At 45.1% G+C, this 20410-nt stretch overlaps 10 protein-coding genes; 4 read left to right on the top strand and 6 right to left on the bottom strand.

Moving 5' to 3' along the window:
• Window positions 1-1076: 1076 nt before the first annotated feature.
• GSBLH_T00000808001 (uncharacterized protein) lies at window positions 1077-2138 on the top strand (the record flags this gene model as incomplete). The annotated part of the gene is made up of 1 exon (XM_013039071.1): window positions 1077-2138. The coding sequence occupies one exon, from the start codon at window positions 1077-1079 to the stop codon at window positions 2136-2138; it is 1062 nt and encodes a 353-aa protein (XP_012894525.1).
• Window positions 2139-2206: 68 nt separating this feature from the next.
• On the bottom strand, window positions 2207-2995 carry GSBLH_T00006124001 (uncharacterized protein; the record flags this gene model as incomplete). The annotated part of the gene is made up of 6 exons (XM_013039070.1): window positions 2207-2392; window positions 2422-2485; window positions 2562-2645; window positions 2678-2782; window positions 2816-2850; window positions 2882-2995. The coding sequence occupies 6 exons, from the start codon at window positions 2993-2995 to the stop codon at window positions 2207-2209; spliced, it is 588 nt and encodes a 195-aa protein (XP_012894524.1).
• Window positions 2996-3849: 854 nt separating this feature from the next.
• GSBLH_T00000807001 (uncharacterized protein) lies at window positions 3850-4178 on the bottom strand. XM_013039069.1 has 2 exons: window positions 4024-4178; window positions 3850-3992 (listed from the first exon to the last, which is right to left on the bottom strand). Exons 1-2 carry the CDS (start codon window positions 4045-4047, stop codon window positions 3855-3857), a joined length of 162 nt encoding a protein of 53 aa, XP_012894523.1. The 5' UTR covers window positions 4048-4178; the 3' UTR covers window positions 3850-3854.
• An 808-nt stretch (window positions 4179-4986) lies between these two features.
• Window positions 4987-5426, bottom strand: GSBLH_T00000806001 (uncharacterized protein; the record flags this gene model as incomplete). Its single annotated transcript, XM_013039068.1, has 3 exons — window positions 4987-5115; window positions 5148-5343; window positions 5374-5426. 3 exons carry the CDS (start codon window positions 5424-5426, stop codon window positions 4987-4989), a joined length of 378 nt encoding a protein of 125 aa, XP_012894522.1.
• Window positions 5427-6736: 1310 nt separating this feature from the next.
• On the bottom strand, window positions 6737-9037 carry GSBLH_T00000805001 (uncharacterized protein). XM_013039067.1 has 3 exons: window positions 8911-9037; window positions 8554-8876; window positions 6737-8521 (listed from the first exon to the last, which is right to left on the bottom strand). Exons 1-3 carry the CDS (start codon window positions 9020-9022, stop codon window positions 7340-7342), a joined length of 1617 nt encoding a protein of 538 aa, XP_012894521.1. The 5' UTR covers window positions 9023-9037; the 3' UTR covers window positions 6737-7339.
• Window positions 9038-9163: 126 nt separating this feature from the next.
• GSBLH_T00006123001 (uncharacterized protein) lies at window positions 9164-10012 on the bottom strand (the record flags this gene model as incomplete). The annotated part of the gene is made up of 4 exons (XM_013039066.1): window positions 9164-9295; window positions 9355-9498; window positions 9529-9783; window positions 9818-10012. 4 exons carry the CDS (start codon window positions 10010-10012, stop codon window positions 9164-9166), a joined length of 726 nt encoding a protein of 241 aa, XP_012894520.1.
• Window positions 10013-12167: 2155 nt separating this feature from the next.
• Window positions 12168-13430, bottom strand: GSBLH_T00000804001 (uncharacterized protein; the record flags this gene model as incomplete). XM_013039065.1 has 4 exons in its annotated part: window positions 12168-12480; window positions 12513-12610; window positions 12647-13297; window positions 13329-13430. The coding sequence occupies 4 exons, from the start codon at window positions 13428-13430 to the stop codon at window positions 12189-12191; spliced, it is 1143 nt and encodes a 380-aa protein (XP_012894519.1). The 3' UTR covers window positions 12168-12188.
• A 683-nt stretch (window positions 13431-14113) lies between these two features.
• Window positions 14114-15707, top strand: GSBLH_T00000803001 (uncharacterized protein; the record flags this gene model as incomplete). The annotated part of the gene is made up of 4 exons (XM_013039064.1): window positions 14114-14674; window positions 14704-15471; window positions 15502-15553; window positions 15586-15707. 4 exons carry the CDS (start codon window positions 14114-14116, stop codon window positions 15705-15707), a joined length of 1503 nt encoding a protein of 500 aa, XP_012894518.1.
• Window positions 15708-15809: 102 nt separating this feature from the next.
• Window positions 15810-17788, top strand: GSBLH_T00000802001 (uncharacterized protein; the record flags this gene model as incomplete). XM_013039063.1 has 9 exons in its annotated part: window positions 15810-15916; window positions 15950-16042; window positions 16077-16172; window positions 16203-16247; window positions 16279-16401; window positions 16434-16652; window positions 16688-16828; window positions 16865-17311; window positions 17342-17788. The coding sequence occupies exons 1-9, from the start codon at window positions 15839-15841 to the stop codon at window positions 17786-17788; spliced, it is 1689 nt and encodes a 562-aa protein (XP_012894517.1). The 5' UTR covers window positions 15810-15838.
• Window positions 17789-18772: 984 nt separating this feature from the next.
• On the top strand, window positions 18773-19323 carry GSBLH_T00000801001 (uncharacterized protein; the record flags this gene model as incomplete). XM_013039062.1 has 4 exons in its annotated part: window positions 18773-18837; window positions 18872-18981; window positions 19015-19107; window positions 19140-19323. 4 exons carry the CDS (start codon window positions 18773-18775, stop codon window positions 19175-19177), a joined length of 306 nt encoding a protein of 101 aa, XP_012894516.1. The 3' UTR covers window positions 19178-19323.
• Window positions 19324-20410: the final 1087 nt, after the last annotated feature.

The following is a 20410-nucleotide window of genomic DNA, read 5'->3' as shown; positions in this document are numbered from 1 at the left end:
GCAGAATAGCTCGAATCGTCTGGAGAATAGCTCAGTTTGCCCAAAGACTTCAACAGAACTCCCAGTTCGGAAGTAGGAAGGGAAGGCAACTGCGCCTAAGAGCGTGAAATAAGCGACAGAAAACGTACGAAGCAGGATTTGACCAACGAATTTAGCAGGGGTGAAGCTGACGTGTCTTTCATCGTGAATCCAAAGCGAGCTACTGACCACAGACTATTTACCACCAATTCATGAGAGAGTTGCTGAAGTGGAGACAACATATCCATATATTACGTTTACATCATCACTGTCTGCGCAAACTGAACTCAAGTACCGGACCAGATCGTCTACAGAGGCAAAAAGCGGATGCTGCCGCGAATAGATTTTTCCAAATGCGAAATGACCGCAGGTTGATAGTACATTCAGATTCTCTTCAAGAGAGCGATTTTCGAATCCCTAGAAAGTGAATGACGCAAGCGCACTTCTACAGGTATCATATCAACTGCAGCATCAAACGAATTACATTCTCTTAGGTCCGATTGCATACTGGACAGTGATTTGCTCTCTAGAGAAAACTGGCGAAAAAATGCGTAGTTGTTCATATATCCCTCATACTGAAGAGGTGAGAGTCGAAAGTGAGGCGATAATGTGGTAGAACAGCAAATCGACCTAGAGAGAGCGAATCGAATGTTACGATTCATTGCTCTAGGGACATACCGCACGAACCGATAAGAAGCAATCCTAGAAAACATAATTCTTAATAGAACTATGAATGAAATAGTATAAAGTATATATTAGGAATGGCAGAGTACCATCTAAAAGCAACGGCTAACAAGTAGTTTAAGAAGGAATCAATTCCAATTAGGTTGCGAGAAATATCAATCTTCGTATGATTTCTAAGCAGGATATCTGCCATTTCTATTGGAGAAATCAATGGGAATAGAAATGATCATTCCGGAAAAGAAACTCCAGATACAACGATGATAAATAAGAAAAGAAGGGTTCTTCCAATATCTAAAATCTGCTTAGCCAAACAATCCTTTCTAGAACGTTCTATACCTTTCGAGCGTTCTTCCATATCATAATTTTTTCTAATCATGGGTAAAGATTATTATGCTATACTTGGTGTCAGTCGTAACGCTACTGACGAAGAATTGAAAAAGGCCTACAGAAGACTTGCTCTGAAATGGCATCCTGACCGGAACAAGGATAATAAAAAGGAAGCTGAGGAAAAGTTTAAGGACATCAGCCAGGCTTACGAGGTTCTAAGCGATCCTAAAAAGCGACAGGTGTACGATCAATTTGGTGAAGAGGGCTTGAACGGAGGTATGCCTGGAGCTGCTGGTGGTGCTGGAGGTGCCGGTGGTTTTGGAGGTTTCAGTGGCTTCAACATTGATCCTCGTGATTTGTTTTCGCATATGTTCGGAACTTCTGACTTTGGAACTGCGTTCCGCGAGTATGGAGGTGATGGTGACGGAGGTTTCCACTTCAGTTTTGGAGGAATGCCTGGCTCCGGCTTTTCTGGTGCGGACTTCTTCTCTGGAGGTAATCCAAGACAGCGAACTAGTCGACGCGCCGAGCCTGAGCCTGAGCCTAGGGAACAGGATCCTGATGTTGAGCGTCCTCTTCCTGTGTCAGTCCGCGATATCTATACTGGTGTAACAAAGAAACTGAAGATTACTCGTAAAATCTATGATCAGAGTGGTAACTACTCGACAGAAGACAAGATCGTGGAGGTCAATATCAAGCCTGGTTGGAAGGCGGGCACAAAGATTCGATACCGCAAGCACGGAGATCAGCGTCCTGGTCATATTCCAGCTGATATTGTTTTTGTTCTCGAGGACAAGCCGGATAAGGAGTACAGTCGAGAAGACAACGATCTGATCTACCACAAAGACATTCCTCTGGTGGATGCTCTTTGCGGAACTCGTTTCATTTACAAGCACCTAGATGGCCGCAACATTCAGGTTTTGGCTCCTTCTGTCGTTTCTCCTGAGACGGAAATCAAGTATCCTGGAATGGGAATGCCGATTTCGAAGCAGCCTGGAACCTTTGGCGACTTGCGGATTAAGTTCAATATCAAATTCCCTAAAACGCTGAGTGCCGAAGATAAAGCTTCGATTCGGAATATGAAGTGCCTGGAGGTTTCAACAGACTAGAGTGGAGAAGGAGGAGAAGGAGGAAAAGGCAGATGAGCGCGAATAACGTAGTAACTAGTTTTTGTATTTTAGCAGAGTGTTTGAGAATAAACAGAACATTTGGCACGAAGGTTTTTCCACCAATAGAAGGCGACAAACAAGCCCGCAGATTTCTCTTTCGTCCCATCCATCAAGAAGGAATCAACGTCTTTCTCCTTCAGATGCACGATCTCTATTTGCTCCCCTTCAGATTGGAGTCCGCCTCCGGGGTATTTCTACAGTCTAAAATTGTAGACGATAACACTTTTTGCTCGGGAGTCACTTCAACATAGAAAAGATAGCCGCGAGACCCGGTCATTCCAACGTTGCTAACATCTATTTGCTATGGATATGCACACCACACTTCGAATAACAAAATGGAGATCAGAGATAGGCACTTCATACCCTAATTCCTCACGAATTTCGTCGACCACAGCTTGCTCCTTGCTACGATTCTCGACATCCATTAACCCGGCACATAGTTCATAACTACACATTCCATATCTTTAAAAAACTCTTACCAATAGCCTAATGTATCTATTGATGTAGATTGCATTGTTAATTCACTTGCCCCAAAACGCAAAGGAGGTCTGAATTGCCTGATAATGATGAATTCTCTGTTAATCCTATCAATGATCACTCAATCTCATCTCTCGTACTTGTCATATACGAAGGCAGACACCGAGTCCATGCTCTATGTATAAGGAATGTATTCAAAGCCTTACGGTCACGTAATCCCAACTTCGCTTAATTCCATTCTCCATGAACTCCACATTATTAAGCTTGATATATTTTGATTCTGCGATGCTTTTCTGGTGAACCTCTGTGATTCCACTCATAACAAATAGTTCTATTGAGGATTTAACGTGATTGATGACAAACAACTTATGTTTCCAACTCCATAATTGGCCGCGTCTCACTAGACACTTTGCTCGAACAAGGTTCATTGGCAGGAACTTCAGGAAGATTCTCCAGTTCTATTTTATCTGAAGCCTCATTTAATTCAAGCTCCACGTCATCAAGAGAGAGCTGCTCGGCGAGATCTGTTGTATCAAACAGAGTTTGATCAACGTCGTTAATCATTGAGCTCACTCGATGCACGTCATCCATCACTTTATTCACGTCGCCAATGGATTCGGTAAGATTATCAATGCAACGAACAGAACTTTGCAAAACATCAACATAGTCTTTCATATCTTGTGAATTTGTAACTAAATCAATCTGCATTTTAACCACCAAACAAGTTTAAACTTGTTGATCGAGTTTTATAAGAGAATTGGTTAGGAAAGCAACACGCTCTTCTTTTTCTCTAGTTGATTATCAGTGACCGTGAGCTCTACTTATAAAAACTATAGTATTTTGCCGCTAATTCCTACGATTCACAAAAATGGTCAACAATACCTTATTTCCACTCTTTCGTTCAGCTATTGCCTTTTCATAATACTCTGCCGATTCTACTTTTGTCTAAATCCTATTGTAGACTCATTTCTTACTTTTCGCAGTTGCTCATTAATCTTTCGTTTCTGTGTCTTTAATCTTGCAATTGTTATATCTACATCCGTAATTTGAACTTGCGGGTCTTCTTGTGTTTGCTGACTCTTCTTGTGAAAGAGTGATATCTGCTTGATCTTTGAGAATCCACTCCCGATTCTCCCCTTAACCTTTCCAAAAAAACTCATCGAACAAACAATGAATACATTAAGTATCCTTAACAGCTACATTCTGGAGCACTTTCAACGGACCAATTTCCTTTAGTTTGTGTAGCATTTCTTCGCTCCTCACAAAAAAGCTTCCAGCGAACCCTAAACTGTTTATGCCGAAATGTTCCCATGACTCCTAGAAATAAACCAACCAGCCAAGAAAATACGCAGCTCCGTGGAACAAGCATCATATAATCCCGAGTAATTAAGAAATTATAGGATGTGTAGTGATTGCACTCCAACAATCTCTGATAATAGCTAAAAAGGGAGGTAGGAGAAGTCTTCTCTTCTTCACTGATTCTGCACAGAAAGTGCGGAAACTTATAAAGAGGACAATGCCCAATCGAGTGAGAGTCAAGCTCGATTGGTTGCTTCTCCATAATCTTATCAAAAGGACATTTATTGGACTCATACTGAGAGAATGGAATGAGCTGTGGATAAAATCAACACAAACAATCGATACTTGTATGTGCTTATGTGGCTGACTTGCTCCTGAATCAACGCCACAATTGTAGAACACCAACGAAGGAACTTCGCTGAGAACAGAAGAAACACTTTTGAAATCCTCAAGAGTGAGAGGATCAAATTGACTTTTGAACTCATTGGTCACCAACACACACTATATCAATAAGCACGCAAACGCCCAACATGATTCTTTAGCACAGGAAACTTATTTAGCATTAAAGTATGACTCTCTATCTCCTTCACGACTAACAGCGGATCTCTGTTCTCGGTGCTAAATGGATCGACGATCTCCTTCTTCTCAGCTTTGATGTTCGATTTCTTCTTATCAAATCGCTCATCGTTCAAAAGTAACACAATGAACTATCAAGAATCACCCATCCGAGTATTCGCTTACATCGGCCCCATCTTCCGTAATGATATTACGCGTAGTATTCATGAAAATGATGTCATCGGCCTGAATTCCTCTATTCCATGTTTCTTGAATCGCTTTTGCTAGACTAGACATTGCTCTTGATCCCAGTATTCTCAATGGAGTTCTCCACAATGAGAACATATAAAATATAGAACAAACAAGTTATTCTTTCAAAGATAATTCTACAGTTTGTCTAACTCTTTTTCGAAATGCTTTCTTATCCGATTTCCATTGCCTCTATACATTACGTTTATCAATCAAGAAAAACAGCCGCATCTAAATTTGCGGGAGAGTTTTCGTTGGGATCTGTTAGCATATTTTGCACAGAGAGGAGAATTGCCTCCACACTAATAATAGGGCGCCATTTTTCGTCCTCCGGTTCCTGGGAGTAATGCTTTCGAAATCCAAAACTACTTGGACGTCTAGATCATCTGTTCCTGGAGGATGCAAAATCGATATGCAAACACAACCGTTTGCAAAAACTACATTAGGACACAATCCATTCGTGCTACTATTTGGATGCCACATTGGACTAATGAAGCGCATTGTAGGTGGTCTGTTTGGAAAATCAATCGGGAATATGAGTTCTGCTTTGAAGAGACCTTCTTCACTATATCTTAAAAGCAGACATAAACACGACTATGGGGTGTCCACCGGTCCTTCCATAACAATTGTCCATTCGTAAATACTCATCTCATTCTTTAATCCAACAGAAATACCTTCTGGAGGATTAAGAGTTAGATCTATCAAAATGAAGATTTACGGTATTCCTTACCATGAAACTGTTTCTGCAGTAGAGTAACCGCAAAATCTATAGTACATAGTTACAACAACTCAATGGAGTACTTGACATCAATCCTGAGTTCGATGTACAAAAATATGAACAAGTTATGGTTGTAGATTATGTGCGTTTGTTCAATCCATTATGATTGCTCATCTTCTATTCCACTCTTAATTATAGAGTTCACAACAAGCATCTGTTAGGGACTCGATCTTCGAAAGGAGAACAGGATGATAGGCATCCGTAACTACTGGGAGAGATGATATACTGAGGAGGTGTAGATGAACTTTGAACACTTTTCACCTGTGTCTGGTGAGTGGGAATGATTACTCTATCGATCTTTACCCAGGATTCGAGTAATATGCATATTATGGCAGTTAGCACTTATGGATTTTCTCGTATCCTTTTTTATTATCTTACATTATCCATCACTCAAGAAAACAGACTTCCAAATGATTATGACTACGGCGAGTTATGATGAAATACAGCGATTACCTTATTTTTGATGATAAGAGTAATCTTGTGATAAGATATGCGAAGTAGATTCGCCGAAATAATATTCCCATTGGTATTGCTCACTTTTCTTTTGTTATTTTGTTCAGACAAGTGTTTTCACTAACATTTGAATATTGAAATAATATTTATATTTTATTTCCATAGATAGTGCATGCTTAATCAGCATTGAATCCAAAATGGAGTTTGTCATATCAAAACATGCAATTAGAGTGTGACTATTCTGCTTTTTAATCAAATTTAATGGATAATTTACCTAAAGGCGGAAATCAAGAGTAGTGTACAACTAAACTAGATATCATAGCCAATTGGAGTAATTGTATCACAGCGTAGTTTCAAAAATATAAACTATGATTTCCATTAACAACAGTATCTAGGTGTTCTCTTTCTCTTTCCTCATAGTATTCATGTATAATCTATTGTAGTCTTCTTAAAAAAAAACTATTTCAGTCTAGAAGTGCTCCCTTTTTTGGGGGTCTTTTCTTTTCAGTTAATTCATCCTAATTTTATCCCACAAAGGTTACTATTAAATAGTACTTTGCAACCCTATGTTCTAATACGAATATGTGTTGAATTCCAGCCAATGTCTTCTAATTGTCAATACAAATGCGCGCTTCTACCACAGGGGTTGAAGGAGAACTCTTCTTCGTCAGAGTCATATCCGTCGAGAACACTCATGGATCTATTTGTGTTTCTTATCAAACAAAGAGGCATCACAAAAACCCAATTATGTGACAGTCATGACAGGGAACTCCGTGGTGATCTTCACGAACTCCGGAGAAGTTCCAACGCGACCCAGCGGCATCTTCTCCACAGGGATGTTGTAGAAGTCCAGGCACGTCTTGCACACGGCGATATCCACTCCCTTATCAGCCAGAGCGCGGAGAGGCGTCAGAAGCGTTTCGTCCTCCGTGCACACCAGGAAGGTTCCCTCGTTGACAAAGAACAAGAGCTTGGGGAGTACTTCTTGCTTCGCGAGGTTTCCAAGGAAGCCACGAATCAGCTTTCTTCCAAGCTCGTTATCGTCTCCCATTTGTTTGCGCGTGAACAGGTATACAGTATTTCCAATAGGCATTCGAAATGATCTTTACACAAAACTATTTTTGCCAATCTCCACACTCCTACCCCCCTTCCAAAATGAAATTAATTATCACCAAGTGCCACAAATGGATTCCATTCTAAATTCCATTGGATCCTCGAAAACAAAGCAATTCCACTAAATTCCACTCACTTATCTCCTTTCCTTCACCACCTTCCTCCCACACCCCTGACTGACTGCAACAAACACGCCAAAAACGACTCAAAACCCTCCTCAATGCTTTCTCATTCTTCTCTCCTCGATCTCGTACGCCAGCGTCTGGTTGATCACGTTCGCCGCGGGTCCCGTGAACTGAATGGGTCCCGGGAAGCTATAGCAATCTCCGAGTCTCCACTTCTTGGCCTGCTCGACAAAGCGTCGATAGGGCAGTCCGTCCAGCTCCACGAGCGCCTTCTTGATCACCGGCTCGTCCTTTCCGTTGCGTCGCTCGATATTCATCATCATCGTCACCGGCACGCCGCCCGCCGTCCACGCCTCCACCGGAGCGTCCAGGTTGCTGATGGTGGACATCATGCCGTTGAGTCCCTCGTGGATCAGCACGCCCGCGTTGTAGCCCAGCGCGTAGCAGTAGTTCGTGTCGAAGCACGACGGCAGGCCGCAGCGGCCCTCGTACCCGAAGAAGTGGCACTGCGCGTTGAACGAGCCCGAGTATACGCCCTGCGCTTTGAGCGCGTCCAGCTCCTTCTGCACGCAGGACACGATGAACTTCTCCGTTTCGATCTGCGAGACCTTCACGTTGCCGTGCGAATCGCGGTCCAGCGTCAGCTGATCGCGCAGCGACTGCGGCAGATAGTCGAACAGCTCGCGCGACGCCGGCTGCAGGTGCGCGGCGATGTCGTCCTGCGCGGTGTGGCCGGCCGCGATGACCTCGTTGAGCTCCTCGATCAGCGAGCCCATTTCGGGGATGAACTCGATGAGTCCCTCGGGGAGAAGAATCACGCCGTAGTTCTTGCCGAGCTTGGCGCGCTCCACGATCAGATCCACCACTTCCTGCGTGATCTGCTTCACCGACTTCTTCTTCTGGGAGATCTCCTCGCCGATGAACGTGTAGTTCGGGTGCGTCTCGAACGCGCATTCCATGGTGATGTGCGACGCCGAGCGGCCCATCAAGCGCACGAAGTGGTAGTATTTCTGCGCAGACAACGCGTCCACGCAGATGTTCCCGATCAGCTCCGAGTAGATCTTGCACGCCGTGTCGAAGCCGAAGGACACCGGGATGTAGTCGTTCTTCAGATCGCCGTCGATCGTCTTGGGGCAGCCGATCACGTGCGTGCGGTGGTGGATGCTCTGGAAGTACTCCGCCAGAAGGGCAGCGTTTGTGTTCGAGTCGTCGCCTCCGATGACGATCAGACCGTCCAATTCCAGATCGTTGCAAACCTTCGCGGACGCTTGGAACTACAAATCAAGCCAACGCGCAAATAACGAACCTGGTCGTCTCCCTTGATTTTGTCACGACCCGAACCGATCATATCGAAGCCTCCCATGTTGCGGTATTGGTCCATGAACTTGTCGTCGATCTTCACGTACTTGCCGGTGAACACACCACGGGGTCCGTAGCGGAATCCGTACATGTTTCCGCCCACCTTCTTCGTGAAGTCGTAGATTCCGGCAATCACGTTGTGACCTCCAGGAGCCTGACCTCCCGAAAGCACCACACCGATGTTCATGGGTCTCCAGACCTTGCCGGTGCACTCCTCATACTCTACACGAGGAAGTCCGTAAGTGCAGGGGAACAAAGCCTGAATTTTCTCTATCCATATCACCAATCCGTACCAAAACCATACCGTGATCAGCGGCAGCGCCCAGTGCCTCGCATTTCTTCACATTCACGTCCTTGGTCAAAATGGTAGGAAGAGGAGGGATATACGATCTTCGGAAAGTTTGGAGTTCGCTCATTGAAAATTACTAAATCTATATGAATATTTGGGAAAGAGGGACTCACGGCGGAATCCAAAAACAGTGAATTCTATGAACAATTACAGTCCTCAAATTCCGAAGTGAGATGTTTCTAAACAAACAAACATACACTCTATTATTCTAAGCGTTACGACTAAACTCGGGGTATTTCTCTTCAAACACGGCAGCGATTTCTGCTTCGTCGGCCGCTTCGTTCTTTTCGCGAATCAGATCAATCACCGCCTTTTTCAGCGCATCCTTCTGCTTGTAATTCTATAGTGAATAAAAAGGAAATTCAAAACATCCAAATTGGTCCGAATCAACTTGGTTACTTGCTTTCCCCACTTTAATGTGCTAGCCGATGTTGGCTCATCCTTCTTCTCCATCTTCTCCTTCTTTTCCTGATTCTGTTTCTGTCGTTGCTCCATTCGAGTCACTCGTTTCGCTTCAGCTTTCAGGGCTTTGTTCACTGATTTCTGTGGTTAAGTGGAATCAAAGTCAGATACGCGATCTTTGCGATACGCACGCTTTTCCTTCAAAATCTCCTTCTCCCACTCAGCTATCTCATTCCATATTTTACCAGCTTCTTCCTCACTGATATGGCAATAACCAGAGACATGGGTAATAAACGGCTTCTCCTTCCGTGGAATCGATGCAAGAGTACGTAGACGCTCATAGACCGCCTTGTTTTCGTCCGAACTATGCTCGTAGACCATTCGGTCCAATATTCGGAACATATCGAGAGCCTTCGAAGTTACCTTCTACAAAATGATTATATTTTCCACGAACCAATACAGATTTGGGATTGTACACAGGAGGTGCAACCGTTTTTATTGCATTCGGACATTCCTTGTGTCTTTCAATGAAGGCAACCTGCAATTCCTCGTTACAGTCACAGCAATTGAATGTCGCTCCCTTACATTTCTCGATGTGTCTCTTCACATCTTCCTTCGAGATGATGGCATGGCAATTGTTGCAGAGCAAATACATTCTTCGCAAAGGTTTCTCTGAACTGTGTGGTAAACTACCGTTATTTGGCATTTACTTGCGTTTCAAACAAATAGAAACAGTGTAAATTTTGCATTTTCATACGATCGACCCCCTGGAGAAAGTCCATGAACCCAGTTATTCCCTACAGAGTAAAGCACATCGTCCATTCCCACCTTCATGCACTCAGCTTCAGAAAACAGTGAATTCTATATATGAGTCAGGTAGTCAACCTTCAACAGTTCGTTCAAATCGATTCGCTATTTGAGACAGACAATGTACCACTTCCCCAATGGTGGATTCATGATAAATCGCTATCATAAACGCAACGTTCGATTTCTACCAGGAATCCAGGAAGGCTGTAGCGAAAACAGGATGGGAAACAGCGAGAACTGATTGGAATCTTGGGAGAGTGTGAACTTATACACAGAACAAAGAAGGTATTGGATATAATACAACAACAAAAACGAATTCAATTGCTGGAAGTTATTGCATTCCGTATTATTATTCTTACTCCCTCCACTTCGATGATGGTTTTCAAAGCTTTCACAAAATTGTCTTCTTGGATTGAGAGATGGGAATTCACAAGTCGCTCTAACACACTGATTTCTTTCACAGACATCAGAGTTGTGGTGGTATTCAGCATGTTTTCCTCTGCATGTCAATCGGAAAGAAACCGTACCCAAATGGTCTTTGAAGTAACTATGATAGTACAACTCCAAGGCACAAAAATCGAAGAGCTCTTTTCTCCCTTCTGGATACCATTCCATGAGTTCATAAACACTTATAAATCCACTTCGTATCGCTCCACACACTCGGTAACTATTTGTATTCTGAGCCGACCCTCGATAATACGGGTAATACCACTCAGAACAGCGAAGTCGATCTTTGAGACTCATTTGAAAATAAGGTTTTGACTGGTAGAATCGCATTTCGTGTTGAATATCGACCCAATGTGCAACAATGAATACATCTTGCGTGTCCCTTCCATACGCCAGTCCTTGCGAACTATCACGAGAGGGAGGATTCGTTAGGAATGGAGGAAGAATCAATGCAGCATCCACAAAAGAAGGCGAATCAGTATCTCCCAGGCAAGAAATCATTGTTTCTTCTTTTGATGGAGAGTACACTACAGAACTCTGGATCTTCTTAACAAGTTGAATATCCATGTGAGACGGAGGGATTGGAAGGGTTTGAAGATTCGAGGAAATACGGGAAATGAAGTACGAATCAGCAGAAAGAGAAGAGCATCGTATTGGTATGGAGCTTTCGATCGCATTGCTTACTACGAGTATTTTATGATTGGAAGGGTCCTTGCAAAGCCGATTGAGCTCGAGCTGATAGCGAATATCAGGGTTCGGCTCTGTAACAACAAAAAGTGGATGCAATTCAGCAATTAGCTTCGTCATTAGAGAAGTGAAAGAGGAGGTGAAAAGTAATAATGGGGTGATGTTCAAGTCGACAAGCGATGAATGAAATTCACATAAATGATGAAGGAGGTGAATGGAATGCATCGAAAACGGGTATTGATATTCATCAGCGTCACGAATCATCACCACAATCAAAGGGATCGACAGGGATGCTGCTAGATGGAGAGCGCATTGCAACGAAAAGTTATAGTGAACATAATAGCTGTTGCAGCAGTACAGAATGGTCTTTCCTGATAAACTTTGAGAGAACTCACCTTCCAGACTTCCACAAACAACTCGATTCTTCAAGTATTGTGGAAGGGAAGGAACTTCAACACCCTTTTCTCCTCCAAGTGTGACGATTGGTAACCTTTCATAGCAATTCTCACAACTCTGCTTCTTTGGAGGTTCGATAGGCCGTTTTTCCAGTTGAATACTGTAATTGACTTTTCTATCCCCTTCTGGCTTTTTTTCCTTTTTCGGAGTTAGGTGGAGATCTAAGTGGTCCGTATCGCCTCGCAGCCATGCCATGATTTCATTCGCATCCAATTCAAAGTCGTTCATGACAATCTCCCTGTTCTCCTCTTTTTCCACCTTTTTGTTGCGAAGCAGCGCGGATAGAGAGTTCGGAGACACAACTCGACGTTCTGGCTTGATAGGCGTGGAAGGTCCGTTCTAGACGATTATTACGCCTCTGTTAACGATACAACTCCCGCAGGAGATTCCATTCGTTATAGAACAAACAGAAGGGAAAACAAAGAACGGAGTTTTTATACAACCACTAATTCCTCATTCTCCTCGTTCATCCGATCGCCTCCCAACTTGTAAAAACGAAGATCAGACTCAGCAGACTTCATATCGCAGTCCACCATCTCCTCCACAAGTTGATCAAACGAGACTTCCTTCTTCCATCCCAAAACAGTCTTGGCCTTGGTGCAGTCACCAATCAATAAATCGACCTCAGTAGGACGGAAGTACTTCGGATCAATACGCACAATCACATGCTCCGGATTGGCCTTATCCACACCAATCTCATTGGGAGTATCCTTCTCTCCTCTCCACCTATCGATGATTCTCCTTCTCTCAATCCCTACTCCACTTCAATTCCCACACGCTTAAAGGCCTTCTCGCAGAACTCACGCACAGTATGGCCCTCTCCAGTAGACAGCACGAAATCATCCGGATGGTCTTGCTACCCATCACCCCTTTTTTTCATCAGATTTCCTACCTGCAGAATCAGCCACATTCCATAAACGTAGTCGCGAGCATGACCCCAGTCACGAATGGCGTTGAGGTTTCCGAGATAGAGGCAATCCTGCACGCCCAGCTTGATGCGGACAACAGCGCGCGTGATCTTGCGAGTGACAAAAGTGGGACCTCGACGCGGCGACTCGTGATTGAAGAGAATACCGTTGGACAAGAACATTCCGTAGGCTTCACGATAGTTTACAACGATCCAATAAGAGAATTGCTTGGCAACACTGTAAGGGGAACGAGGATAGAAAGGGGTCTTCTCGTTCTGAGGAATAGCCTGCACCTTGCCGTACAACTCGGAGGTAGAAGCCTGGTAGAGACGAGTCTTCTTCTCGAGTCCACAAGTACGGATAGCATTGAGCAGACGGAGGGTACCGATGCCATCCACCTCAGCACTGTACTCGGAAAGATCGAAAGACACCTTGACGTGGCTCTGAGCTCCCAAGTTGTAGATCTCATCAGGCTGGATCTTGGCCATCAGTCCGCACAGATTGGAAGAATCGGTGAGATCTCCATAGTGAAGGAAGAAACGGACACCCTGATTGTGAGGATCCTTGTAAAGATGGTTGATTCTTCCAGTGTTGAATGAAGAAGAGCGTCTAATGATTCCGTGCACTTCATATCCCTAAACATCACAATACAGTTAAAATGGGCACCTTGGACAATAACAACTCAGCAAGATAGGAACCATCCTGACCCGTAATACCGGTGATCAAGGCAACCTTTCGCTTTTCAGTAGTGGACTCAGCAGAAGACATGTAAAAAAAAGATGAATGACGAGATCAATGGCCAACGAAACTCCCCCTTTTCAACGTTCTAGTAGTCAGTATAACAAGACACTCTCGTATTTTTCACAACTTGTGCGCCTAAATAGAATACACACTCCCAACATTAATAATACACGTAATAAGCTCTTCTTTTCATTCGGTGGGATCCCACAACTTTTCTTCTCAATATTTCTAAATCAACCAGATCCAATGCAGAGTGCTACAAGGTTTGATGTGAATTCCATGTCATTGAAGATGGATGTTGCATATACTCTGTCTGTGTGAGATTTAGGAAGCCTTACAAAAGGCACGTAGAAATTGCGATTCTGCGTATGCAGAAATTCAAAAGTGGTTAAAGTCATGCGTTTGGGACGGTTTTCTATTTAAATGTTTAGGTGGATCAACATAAGCTAATTCAACTGGAATTGGAATCTGACTCTGTCCAGAAGGTGGATTTTATTTATATGAATATTATTATTTAGGGAGGGAAGCTTGATCCTATTCGCGAGGTGAGCGAGGATTTAAACGGTGAACGTTCTCCGCGGCAGCCACATTTTGGAGCTACACCTAGGAAGCCCGTCGAGTCCCGAATTCCAGTTGTTCCCAATGGAACTGGCATTAGTGTACCCAACACCTTAAATGCATCAAATGGTCAGAAAGTAAATGCAACAAATATGCCCAAAGGCAATGCGCTCAACACACCCAAAGGCAATGCTCTCAGCACGCCCAAAAACAATGCTCTCAACACGCCGAAGGGAGTTCCATCCAGTGTTTCAAAGGGATCCACTTCCAACACCCCGAAGAACACTCCTCCCAGCACTGTTCCATCGCGCTTGCTCTCTCCGCCCAGTTCTCTCACGCGCGTTCCTTCCTTCAACGCCTCCGCCTCCGCTTCCGTCTCTGCCTCCACAGCCCCCTCCGCCTCCCCTTCCGCCAAATCTCCCACCTCCCAAAGTGCCTCTCCGCGTGCTCTGGGGCCAGCACCGGCCATTCCCTCCGCCGCTCCCTCGTCTCGAATCAATCACATGCCCACCACGCCGTCGCCTCCTCCCGCCCCGCCGTCTTCGCCTGCTGCTTCCAGCGTCTCCAAGCCCGCTTCGAACTACGACATCACGCAAACTTACCGACACTTCACCTCGGATCAGCTCGTGAGCGAGTGCCAGCGACGCGGCATCACCGCGGTGGGATCGCGAACCGACATGATCGAGCTGTTAGTCAAAGACGACATCGCCAAAGTGGGGCTGCGGAGCGGTCTCGATGATAGTCCGATAAAGCCGTGCCGTCTTCGCGCTTGGAAGGACTGATTCAGCTGAAGAACGAGGACGAAGAGCGGCTTCGCCAGCTGCGCCAAGAGGAAGAAGAGAAGAAGAATCGGCTTCGCGAGGGCGGACGTTCGGGTTCTCCGGTCTCTCCCTCCATCGCCAATCTCAAAAACTTCTTCCAAGGACAGTCTTCCTCTTCTTCGTCTCCACGCCCTGCGTCTTCTCGCCTGACTCCCTCCTCGCCTCGTTCTTCGCCCCAGGCATTGAATCGTTCTTGGAACGGATCGGCTTCGCCGCGCGTCGCTCCCACCCCCGTCAAATCCACGCCTGCCGCCACGCCCAAGTCCGTAACGCCCTCCAAGCCCGCCATTGCCGCCACTCCCACGAAGCTCCCCGTCCAGCAGCCCGCCAAATCCCCCGTCGCCTCTGCGTCCAAGTCGCAAACGCCCTTGAAGCCGGCCGTCTCGCCGACGCTTGCCAAAGCGCCCGTAACTCCAGCTTCGTCGCAGACGCCGCCCATCCCGCCACCACCGACCCAATCCAAGCACAAAGTTAATGAGGCCATGCAGAAGGGCGCGGCGTCCCCGGTGCGCGTGGCATCGCCGCAGAAAGCGCCGCAACGCGTGATCAATCCTGCGCCGCAGCCACCGCAACCGCCGCAGCCACCGCAGCCCAGGGAAGAGGAGTGGGAGGAGAGGGAGTGTGTGAGGTGTAGAGTGGAAACGTGGTACGAGGGGAAACTGCTGGATGAGTATTTGCGGAGACAGCAAGTAGGAGTGGAGCTGGAGAGTGATGGGTAGTTCATTCAGGCTGATATTATATTCGCGCCGATCGAGACGTGCGATCTAAAGGGTTTGGCGTGTTGGATTGGTTTCTGAGTTTAGATATCTTCCCGAACGACAGACACATTCCAAATGCACGTGGTTCCTCGGGGAACTGGGAGAATGAGCCGATGAGTGAAGTGACGCGAATGAGTCTTGCCAAGATCGAAGCGGATGATGTTTGATGTGTTTGTTTTTAAATACAGTGATATAACATACTTCCCATCAAAAGATCCGATAACCGCGGAAGTCCTGCCTTCACTTTCGAAGGATTTAGAGTGCTATGCAATAGGAGCCACTGAAATCCCGCAGGAGTATGGATTCAGAAAACAGTAAACCATCTGCTAATGAAACACCTCCACCGAAAACAGAGGAGCAAGCCACTTCGCTCACTGTAGAGAATCTCTTGCCTCTTTCAATATTTTAGAAAGCACTTGAAGCGGCTCCATTTGTTCCTCAATCTGTATCGAAATCGATGAAGTCTGAAGCAATTCCGTTCACACCTTCAGTATCTTCATCGGTAAATTAAAAACCTATGTTTTCTCATTTCATAGTCACATTCACTCCATCCAGAATCTGCCAGCACGAACTTGGTTGTTTTATCATTCCTAGATTCGTATTCTCCAGTAGCTCTGAGATCCGCTCATTCAGTGGATTTTTGTGCCTGTTCTAATTGATAGGTGAACTACCCTTCGGAGGGGTATGTTGAGAATTCGTATCTTTCTGTTTATTTCGTACTGTTTTGTTCATCCAAAGGAGACAGTCATGCGACCTAATCCCTCAATGGGGGAAACTCCTTTTCTAACTCAGGTTCGGACCCAGCAAACCTTTTCCACCATCTTCGTCCCTCGCGAAATGTCGCGTCAGTTTGAGCGGGAAGTTTGTCTTTCTCTCCCTTCCCTCACGTCCAGGCTCGCGAGATCATGGCTCAAGAAGCTCCGGACGATCCTCGCTACAAGCAGATCCCGCCTTGCTATTGCTCTATGCGCGTCTTCGACGACGCGGAGAAGGAAATGGTGACCGGCTCCTTCGGCTTTCTCACCTCTCTCTACAAAGTGGTGGACGTAACGGACGGGATGAGCTACGCTTTGCGTCGTGTGGAGCGAGTTCGCACGAACAACGAGATGGTGGTAAGCGGACTCTGTGCTTTTTTATTATGTGAAAGGCGATGGTTTTGAATGCGTGGAAGCGCGTTCATCACCCCAACATCATCGCTTTGCGCAACTGCTACCTCAGCAACGGCGCTGTTTTCTTCGTCCACGACTTCTACCCCACCGCGACCAGTCTCTACGACTCTTTCCTCAAAGTACTTCTCTCTCTCTTTTCTCCTTGATCCTCGCAGAACGTCCTGCCTGGCTCCGCTCCTCTCCCCGAAGACCTTCTCTGGTGCATCGCCATCCAGCTGCTCTCCGCTCTGCAGACCATCCACGCCTACAATCTCGCCTGTCGCACCATGGACTACCGCCACGTCCTCATGACCGAGCGAAACCGGTTCCGGATCGGCAGTGTCGGCGTGATGGACATTCTCGAGCCGCACAGCACCAATCAAGATCTCCAAGCCAAGGATCTTTATCAGCTCGGCTCTCTGCTCGTCGTGCTCGGCTGTCGCGGCGTTCCGCCCGACATCAAAACGCTGGCCGTGCATTACAGCGAGAAGTTCGTGAAGGTCGTGCAGCTGCTGCTTTCCGCACAGTCGCCCGCGTCCGTCGTGTTAGAGCAGTGCACTGCGCAGATCGTGAAGACGCTGAACAGCTCGCTCTCGACATGCGACACGTACTACAACGATCTCGTAGACGCGAAGAAGGGCGCTGATTTCTAGCGAAAAGAGTACGCGAACGGTCGGTATATGCGGCTTCTCACCAAGCTGGCGTTCGTGAATGAGCGTCCCGACGAGAAGGGAGGGTACAGCTGGAGCGATACGGGCGATCGGTACATTCTGCGGCTGTTTCGCGACTTTGTGTTTCATCAGAAGGACGAGGAGGGAAGAGCGGTTGTGGACTTCGGCCATGTGATCGATTCGCTGGCCAAGTTGGATGTTGGCGACCCGGAAACGATTCCGTTGTGCAGTCCGGATGGAAAGACGGTGCTGGTGTGCTCGTATGGAGATGTGCGGAGATGTCTGGAGAACGTGTATTCGGAGCTGATGGCGGCGAGGTTCGGAGAGAGACGCATGAATGCGAGTCAATTTGTTGTGGGACAAGGGATGTCGCCGATGAGTAGTGGAGGAGGAATTGGGTTTATGCCTGGAAAGAAGGAGAGAATGTGAGGAAAACAAAATGGATAAAACAAAAAAACAAAAAAAAACACAAGAAAACAAACCGAATAAAAAAAGCAACCAAACCAGAAAGATAGTAGGATCGATTGTTTGTGACAAACACTTCATTAGAGTACAACTAAAAGTAGAATCACCGGAATCGATGACCACTCTCCTTGCTATTCTTTACAATCGCTTGAATCACCTTCTCATCCTCTTCTGTACGCTGTCCACGAACACACCACTGATCTTGCAAGGAAGCGATCATCAAACCAAGTTGCTCGTCCATCGAAATGAATGGAAAAAGTGATAAATGTGTCAAACGCCAAGAATAATGAATACAAGCTTTATAATTTTTCCTGTTTGAATGCAGAAATACACAAGCACCACGATACAGATACGTAAATTGAAGAAAAAAACAAGAAACTATGAAAAGAAACACAAAAAGTGATATCCTACACTGAGGATCCGACTCTACGTCATATCCTCTAAGAAGAGGCTCCGTGTCAATGATATTATGCTATCCATATGGAACAATCTTCCAAGTTGGTCCACTTGACTCAGTTTTTGGTTATTTATTCTGTATCATACTTCTACAGACTAAAAATACACACTACTTTACCCTACCGTCCTCTATATTTGAAATTACAGTGAAAATAACAATTGATCGTTTTAAGTCTGTGATACGAAAGTGCAAACAATTTGAATACGAATGTGAATACCACATTCATAGTGTGTGGTTAATTACCCTTCAACAATTGTCCCTGCAATTTTACTAAATAATTCTTTTCAAGAAATACAAAATTTAAATATCATAGTGCCTCACTTCCAATTGCCATTCATTTTCTTCGAGTGAGCCGATACCGTGTCCAAGATGATGAATCGATTACATGATGCATCAGATGTTGGATTTTTTACTGATAATTCTCGCATAAATGATCAAGGTAACTACGCTTCCCATTGAAGTGATACGCAGATTCTATACTAATCGATGGAATGCTATTTCAAAAATATTTGCCTGATCCCGTTTTACTGGAGGATAAAGCCATTACTTTTAAAAGGTGTTTATTTTGAAAATTTTATGTGATCGATTAGCTTTTCTGCTCCTGATTATGAAAATTATAAAAGTTTACTCAAGTGTCATGTTACTGCAGATGATTATTATATTGAAATCCCTCGCAAGAACTCCTCCTTTAGAAGTGAAGGTGGTAAGTGTTTTTTGCTTTTTTGATGAATAGCAACAACGTCCCAGTCTTCTTCAGAACACTTGAATTGTGGGAAGAGCAGTGCGTTTTCTTCGGACTATATAGAAGAGGTTTCTTTGTTTTTAGGTAGTTTAAAAGGAATTGCTGCGAAATTCCAGCAAGGACGAAATCCATGTGTGTTTACACTTCAAGATAACATAGCTGTACGGGATTCGATTGCTTTGGGTATGTAGGAGTTATCCAGTTTGATCCAGCAATATGAGAATTCGCCATCAGTTGAGAACATGAACATGCTTCGCGAATTGCATGCTACTTTGTTGGAAAAGTATTCAAGGTACTTTTGCCTTGTTTGTATGCTCAAACAAACAAACAAACAAACAAACAAACAAACAAACAAACAAACAAACAAACAAACAAACAAACAAACAAAAACACATTCTACTGAGAAGACATCCGAATGAAAATCTCTTTCTGATTTGACTGGTCGAGCTTCAACCCTTTTTCGTTCGCTAACTGCTCGTGAAGGATGATAACACGATTTGATTTTCACGTCATAGGATATATGCAAAATACAGATAAAGAAAAACTGGATCGCAGTATCCGAAAACGATGATTCCTTCACCATTCGCACTACTTCCATAAAAGAAACCGCGTCTCGTTCCCGGAGTTCTCGTTCAACCACTTTCCAAATCGTGGCCTATCAAACAAACCCACCTTCCATTCTCACTTTGAGTCTGTGAATATCAACCTGAGTCGATTTGCTTGCATACTGAATCTTAATCTCTTCAACAACTCGATCTGCCTTCACGAAGGACCCAAGGCCGTTCGACGTTTCCGTTTCTACATAGCATCAAAGCGTTGCTTTTACCGCTTTCTTTCAGCTCGCTAATAAACCCGGCATGACTCACTTCCAGGTCAGGATGCGTTGACAAAACGAGCGAGTCTTCATCGACATCAATCGCAGGCATTTCAGTGATCTCATTCGGAATCAAATCCATTGGATTATCGAGTGCGCAGCCGCCAAGATCGACGTTATGAGGAGAAACTTCCCATTCATCGGGAGTGAGCGACGCGCCCGAGGACGTGTCGAAACGGACAATTCGACGAAGAGAAATATCTGGACGACACTCGAGATGCTGTAATCGCTATTCATGAAATCGTAAAGCGAAGTGCAACATCGATATTGTAGTGATAGTCATCTGGGAGGACATGCAAACTCCCATTTTCAAAAGTGGAATCGTTGATCGTCAGATCGGACGTTCGTTTCACGGCTGGAAAAAGAGCAGTAGGCTTCACCACCAACTCTTTCGAAAACTCGATAATCTGCTTCTTTTTCGCTTTCTGAACGCGTTCTACCGGAGCCTTCTTCGGTTTTGCGCCTTTCCGAAGTTTCCAATACGAAGGACCTGCCCACGCAGTCACCAAATCG

Source organism: Blastocystis hominis, assembly GCF_000151665.1.
Source record: "Blastocystis hominis, Singapore isolate B (sub-type 7) whole genome shotgun sequence assembly, scaffold_1".
Taxonomy (NCBI): Eukaryota; class Bigyra; order Opalinata; family Blastocystidae; genus Blastocystis; species Blastocystis hominis.
Note: the sequence above shows the minus strand (reverse complement) of the source record. Positions and strands in the feature narration are given on the sequence as shown.

Bases quoted from the DNA above. Each gene is read 5' to 3' on its own strand.
- GSBLH_T00000805001 (XM_013039067.1), bottom strand. From the start codon at position 9,022: ATGAGCGAACTCCAAACTTTCCGAAGATCGTATATCCCTCCTCTTCCT. The intron at 8,877-8,910 runs GTATGGTTTTGG...TGATATGGATAG, and splicing joins GGGCGCTGCCGCTGATCACG to AGAAAATTCAGGCTTTGTTC. The intron at 8,522-8,553 runs GTTCGTTATTTG...CTTGATTTGTAG, and splicing joins AAATCAAGGGAGACGACCAG to TTCCAAGCGTCCGCGAAGGT.
- GSBLH_T00000807001 (XM_013039069.1), bottom strand. From the start codon at position 4,047: ATGATGCTTGTTCCACGGAGCTGC. The intron at 3,993-4,023 runs GTATTTTCTTGG...GTTTATTTCTAG, and splicing joins TGCTTGTTCCACGGAGCTGC to GAGTCATGGGAACATTTCGG.